Source organism: Cebus imitator, unplaced genomic scaffold (assembly GCF_001604975.1).
Source record: "Cebus imitator isolate Cc_AM_T3 unplaced genomic scaffold, Cebus_imitator-1.0 Scaffold66, whole genome shotgun sequence".
Lineage (NCBI taxonomy): Eukaryota > Metazoa > Chordata > Mammalia > Primates > Cebidae > Cebus > Cebus imitator.
In genome coordinates this window covers 5,763,046-5,768,707 of record NW_016107381.1, presented here as the reverse complement: position 1 = coordinate 5,768,707, position 5,662 = coordinate 5,763,046, and the positions used below count along the sequence as shown (strand labels likewise).

General features: G+C 47.3%; 1 protein-coding gene across 6 annotated transcripts in view; it reads left to right on the top strand.

The window, feature by feature from the left end:
* The window catches only part of WDR59 (WD repeat domain 59), a 108,649-nt gene extending 103,551 nt beyond the window's left edge, over nucleotides 1-5,098 (top strand). For 3 of the 6 annotated variants that reach the window (XM_017530567.2, XM_017530563.2, XM_037739267.1), the window contains 4 exons: nucleotides 363-435; nucleotides 2,002-2,128; nucleotides 2,900-3,042; nucleotides 4,189-5,097. In XM_017530567.2, the coding sequence (XP_017386056.1) occupies nucleotides 363-435; nucleotides 2,002-2,128; nucleotides 2,900-3,042; nucleotides 4,189-4,424 (579 nt within the window). In that variant the 3' untranslated portion in view covers nucleotides 4,425-5,097. Of the gene's footprint in view, nucleotides 1-362; nucleotides 436-2,001; nucleotides 2,129-2,899; nucleotides 3,043-4,188 lie in introns of all 6 variants that reach the window. The other 3 variants (XM_037739265.1, XM_037739264.1, XM_037739266.1) reach the window with 3 other exon arrangements.
* The last annotated feature ends 564 nt before the right edge of the window (nucleotides 5,099-5,662 follow it).

The window sequence follows — 5,662 nt, the reverse complement described above, 5'->3', positions numbered from 1 at the left end:
GAGACGGAATCTCACTCTGTCGCCCAGGCTGGAGTGCAATGGCGCAATCTCAGCTCACTGCAGCCTCAGCCTCCTGGGTTCAAGCAATTCTCGTGTCACAACCTCCTGTGTAGCTGGGATTACAGGCACCCACCACCACTCCTAGTATATTTTTGTATTTTTTGTAGAGATGAGGTTTCAGCATGTTGGCCAGGCTGGTCTTGAACCCCTGACCTCAGGTGTTCCACTTGCCTTGGCCTCCCAAAGTGCTAGGATTACAGGCATGAGCCGCCACACGCAGCCTGATGTTTTCTTAATGTGAACTGTCATGGGGAACGATGTTCTCATGCTAGTCCTGTTGGTTCTTCTCTTCCCATCTGCAGCCTAGCTTTACCTCCTCTGGTTCCTGCTCCAGTATGTCAGACCCAGGGCTCAACACGGGCAGCTGGAACATAGGTTTGTATGGAAACATCTTAGCCCACACTGGATTTTTTTAGTTCTCCGATTGTTGTGTGTGTGTAACCTTTAGTTGATGCTTATTCTTATTTTTTCTTGTTTCTCATTTCTCTTTACATTTACTGTGATAGGGATACTCTTGCTGGAGGCCTGGCTTTGCATGTGGAACAGGCCACTTGCTGCAGGTCTTTGTGCCTTGCTGTGTTGCTTGTTATCTCGTAACCTTGAGAAACTGACAATGGGACTAACCACTGTTCACCCCAAAACCTGACCCTTAACCTTCTTCTCATGCCCTTTCCATGATCCTCTGCCACCTACTGCTTCCCATGACCGCTTTCAGTGTAGACAAATGCAGCTGGGCCTGAGTCCAGCTGATCGTAAAGCTGTTTGTTGAGTAGGTGTATTTGTGTTTCCTGGATTGAGGAAAAAAAAAACAACAAAAAACATTTTTTAGAATGATCTTAATTTTCCTGATTTCAGAAGTAGCACATGCCCAGTGAAGAAAAGCAAACAAAAAGTTTTAGAGAAGGAAATCGTAATTATTGCTCTCCCACCTGGGAATATCATCCATTAACATTCTAGAACATTTTCATCCATTCTTCGTGTGCAGAAGTGTGATTTTCCCATATATGTGATTTTGTGTTCTATTTTTAATTGTATCACGAGCGTATATTGTTCAAAAAGTCGTCGTAAATAATGACTACATAACATTCTACCGTATCTCTGTGCCACCATTTGCTTTATTTATTTTGTTTTTTATTTTTTGAGTTGGCGGTTTGCTCTTGTTGCCCAGGCTGCAGTGCAAAAGCATGATCTCAGCTCACTGCAACCTCTGCCTCTTGAGTTCAAACCATTCTCCTGCCTCAGCCTCCCCAGTAGCTGGGATTACAGTTGCCCACCCCGACGCCCAACTAATTTTTGTTATTTTTAGTAGAGACGGGATTTTGCCATGTTGGCCAGACTGGTCTCGAACTCCTGACCTCAGGTGGTCCACCCACCTCGGCCTCCCAAACTGTTGAGATTACAGGTATGAGCCACTGCGCCTGGCCTGCTTTATTTGTTTTTTAGTTTTTAGTTTTTTGAGCTGGAGTCTTGCTCTGTTGCCCACGCTGGAGTGCAGTGGTGTGATCTTGGCTCCCAGGTTCAAGCGATCCTCCTACCGCAGCCTCCTGAGTAGCTGGGATTACAGACACGTGCCAGTATGCCTGGCTAATTTTTGTTTTTCTTTCTTTTAAAAGTAGAGACGTGGTTTCATCTGACTTGAGGTGATCTGCCCACCTCAGCCTCCCAAAGTGCTGGATTCCAGATGTGAGCCACTGTGCTCAGCCCCATCATTTGCCTTAGCATCAGTGTGTACTTAGTTATCATGTTCTCTTAGTAATAAATACCTGGGCAAAAAGATAAGGATAGGAAAGCGTTCTGTTTAGTTATATTTCTCAGAATATTCAGCCTTGCTTACTTTTCTTCTGGGAAATCCACTGGCTACATGCCATCTTATGAGACTCTTCAGATATTTTCCATGCCTTCTCTGATTGCCATCTTCCCTTCCCATTCGATTTTCTTCAGCGGGAAGAGAGGCAGAGCACTTGTCTTCCCCTTGGGGAGAATCCTCGCCAGAAGAGCTCCGCTTTGGGAGTCTGACCTACAGTGATCCCCGTGAGCGAGAACGCGATCAGCATGATAAAAATAAAAGGTAACCACCTTCCCAGGTGAGAGCTTCAATGTCAGGACTCCAGTTTCTTTAGAATCACAACTCTTGCTTTTTTTTTGAGACAGAGTCTTACTCTTGTGCCAGGTTGGAGTGCAGTGGCGTGATCTTGGTCCACTGCAACCTCCGCCTCCCAGGCTCAAGTGATGCTTCTGCCTCAGCCTCCTGAGTAGCTGGCATTATAGGCACGTACCACCATGACCAGTTAATTTTTTGTATTTTTAGTAGATACAGGGTTTCACCATGTTGCCCAGGCTGGTCTCAAACTCCTGACCTCAAGTGATCCACCCAGCTGGGCCTCCCAAAGTGCTGGGAGTGATGGATATGAGCCACTGAGTGTGGCCAGAACTCCTGCTTTAAGAAGGATATATTGAGTGCCATTTAGTATCAAGGTTGTTTTTTCTTTCGTTCTTTCTTTTTTTTTTGAGACAGAGTTTTGCTCTTATTGCCCAGGCTGGAGTGCAATGACGCAAGCTCAGCTCATCGCAACCTCTACCTCCTGGGTTTGAGCCATTCTCCTGCCTGAGCCTCCTGAGTAGCTGGGATTACAGGCATGTGCTACCACACCCGGCTAATTTTGTATTTTTAATAGAGATGGGGTTTCTCAATGTTGTTCAGGCTGGTCTCGAACTTCCAAACTCAGGTGATCTGCCTGCCTTGGCCTTCCAAAGTGCTGGGATTACAGGCATGAACCACTGCACTTGGCCCTGTTTTTCCTTCAGGTAACTGACAGAAAATCTATTTAACTTTATCCAGGCTCCTGGACCCTGCCAACGCCCAGCAATTTGATGACTTTAAAAAATGCTATGGGGAAATCTTGTACCGTTGGGGTCTGAGAGAGAAGCGAGCTGAAGTGCTGAAGTTTGTCTCCTGTCCTCCTGACCCTCACAAAGGGATCGGTGAGTGTGAATTTCTCTCTCTTCCTGTCACTGTCTGAAAGATCCTGTCATTTAATTTGTCCACAGCATCAGACTTGGAATGAAGTTTCAGCTTCTCATTTCTAAGCAGAAATTTCTGAGGCATTTTGAATCTATTCCAAGCTTTCATTTCATCACAGGATGAAATTCTCTACTGCAGTAAAAGTAGTTTATGTACAGTACTCCAACATGGATCAGAGGGATGGCTTGTTCTTCATTTATTCCTTGATGTGTCCAGTGTCCAGCTCCTCTTAGGCACAGTGCCCACACATTCCTTCCCCCCCACCCCCTGCAACAGAGCTTACAGCTGAGTGGGGGGAGGAGGGAATGAAATCATTTCAAATTGTGAAATAAGCAAACAAAAATGACGTGAGGGCAGGGAGAACAGGGAGGGAGAATTGTAGAAGAGGAATTGAGATGTGTTGGGAAGGCCTCCAAGGAGCTGAGGTCTGAAGGTTTAAAGGAACCATGGAGCCATCTGTGCAGTGGTGAAAAGAGCATCCCACACCAAGGGGGCAGGCCCTGGAGAAATGACTGTCATCATGAACAAGTGAGAAGGCAGCACAGTGTAGCCGGAGTACAGTGGCGGAGAAGAGTGGCATCAGATTACAGTGTGGAGTACTTAGGGTTGTGTCAGGCAGGGACTTGTAAGTTGTGGTACGGAATTTGCTTTCGGCTGAGCATGGTGACTCATGCCTGTGATCCCAGCACTTTGGGAGACCGAGGCAGGCAGATCACTTGAGGCCAGGGGTTTGAGACCAGCCTGGCCAACATGGTGAAATCCTGTCTCCACTAAAAATACAAAATTTAGCCAGGTCTGGTGGCAGGCGCTTTTAATTCCAGCTACTCGGGAGGCTGAGGCAGGAAAATCACTTGAACCCAGGTGGTGAAGGCTGCAGTGAGCCGAGATCGCACCATTGTAGTCCAGCCTGGGTGACAAGAGTGAAACTCTGTCTCAAAAAGGAAAAACAGACAAACAAAAAAATAAGAAAATGAAAACCCTTGGTCTAAGAGAATCTGCTAGAGTCTTAAGAGGAAGACATCATTCTTCCTGACAAGGCCCTCTTTCCTTTTTCAGAACTAAACCCATGCTGCCTCTTGTTTTTGCCCGTCCTTGCCCATTTCCAGAGTTTGGCGTGTACTGCAGCCACTGCCGGAGCGAGGTCCGTGGCACGCAGTGTGCCATCTGCAAAGGCTTCACGTTCCAGTGTGCCATCTGCCACGTGGCTGTGCGCGGATCATCCAATTTCTGTCTGACCTGCGGACACGGTGGCCACACCAGCCACATGATGGAGTGGTTTCGGACCCAGGAGGTGTGTCCCACGGGGTGTGGATGCCACTGCCTGCTTGAAAGCACATTCTGACCCTACAGACCATGGGTGTTATCTGAAATCCCAGAGGACCCATAAATGCTGGTGACAAGCTGTCTGCCAGGGGCAAGGCTCCAGAACCAGGGTTCATCCCCAGTGAGATAGGAGCACGGTTCCCCAGGATGTGCAGCGTCAGCTCTTGGCAGGCCTCTGCCTTCTCTTCTGTTTGCTGCCTGGCGTGGATGTCAGTGTGGGAAGATGAGGGCAGACGTGGGCAGAAGTGCAGAGCTGTGCTTTGTGTGTCGCCTCTGTCGCCTCAGCTACCAAGATGGAAGTTTTCATGGAGAAAAGCCCCTGGTTCCAGGGCTGATGTTCCCCTTCAAGGTGTTAGCCTTAAAACACCAAGCGGCGTTCTCCTGATGCCAATGTGGAGACCAGAGTCAGATGGAAAAATGGTCCCCTGAGCCCGAGGACAGTGGGTAGGAATTTAATCAACAAGTATGCCTAAGGCATCCTGGCTTTAGAACCCGGTACATTAACTGAGCTGATGGACCGTGGCTTCTAAAATATGATACTTCAATTGTAAATATGCAGTGTACTTAGGGATTCTTAAGATGTATTTTTTTTTGTTTATTATTTCTCCTCCAGCTGCTATTCCTTGGCTAATAAAATTCTAGTAATTATTTGAAAAAAAAGATAGTTAAACAACATTTTGGTGAATCATTTTTTACCTACTTCTAGTTGAAGGTAGCTATTTTGAATAGGACTAAAATCAGACGGTGATCTGATTTTTAAAGGAACTGCTCATTTACTTTTGTCATCTGACAGGAGAAAATAGAATTTGACATTTAAGGTTCTTCCCGGCCCCTAGCGTCTTCTTACTTCTAGCAAAAGGAGGACGAGAGTGCTGTGCAGCCTGGATAGCAGAGTCTCCCTTGGGCGGGCGCTGTGGCTCACGCCTGTAATCCCAGCACTTTGAGAGGCAAAGGTCGGAGGATCACTTGAGCTGAGGAGCTCGAGGCCACCCTGGGCAACGTAAAGAGACCCCATCTCTGCAAAAAATAAAAAATAGGTCAGGTGTGGTGGCTCATGCCTATAATCCCAGCACTTTGGGAGGCTGAGGTGGGAGGATCACCTGAGATCAGGAGTTCGAGACCAGCCTGGGCAACATAAGGAACCCCCCCCATCTCTACAAAAAATTTTAAAAATATGCTGGGCGTGGTGGTGGACACCTATAATCCCAGGTGCTCGGGAGGATGAAGCAGGAGAATCACTTGAACCTGGGAGGCAGA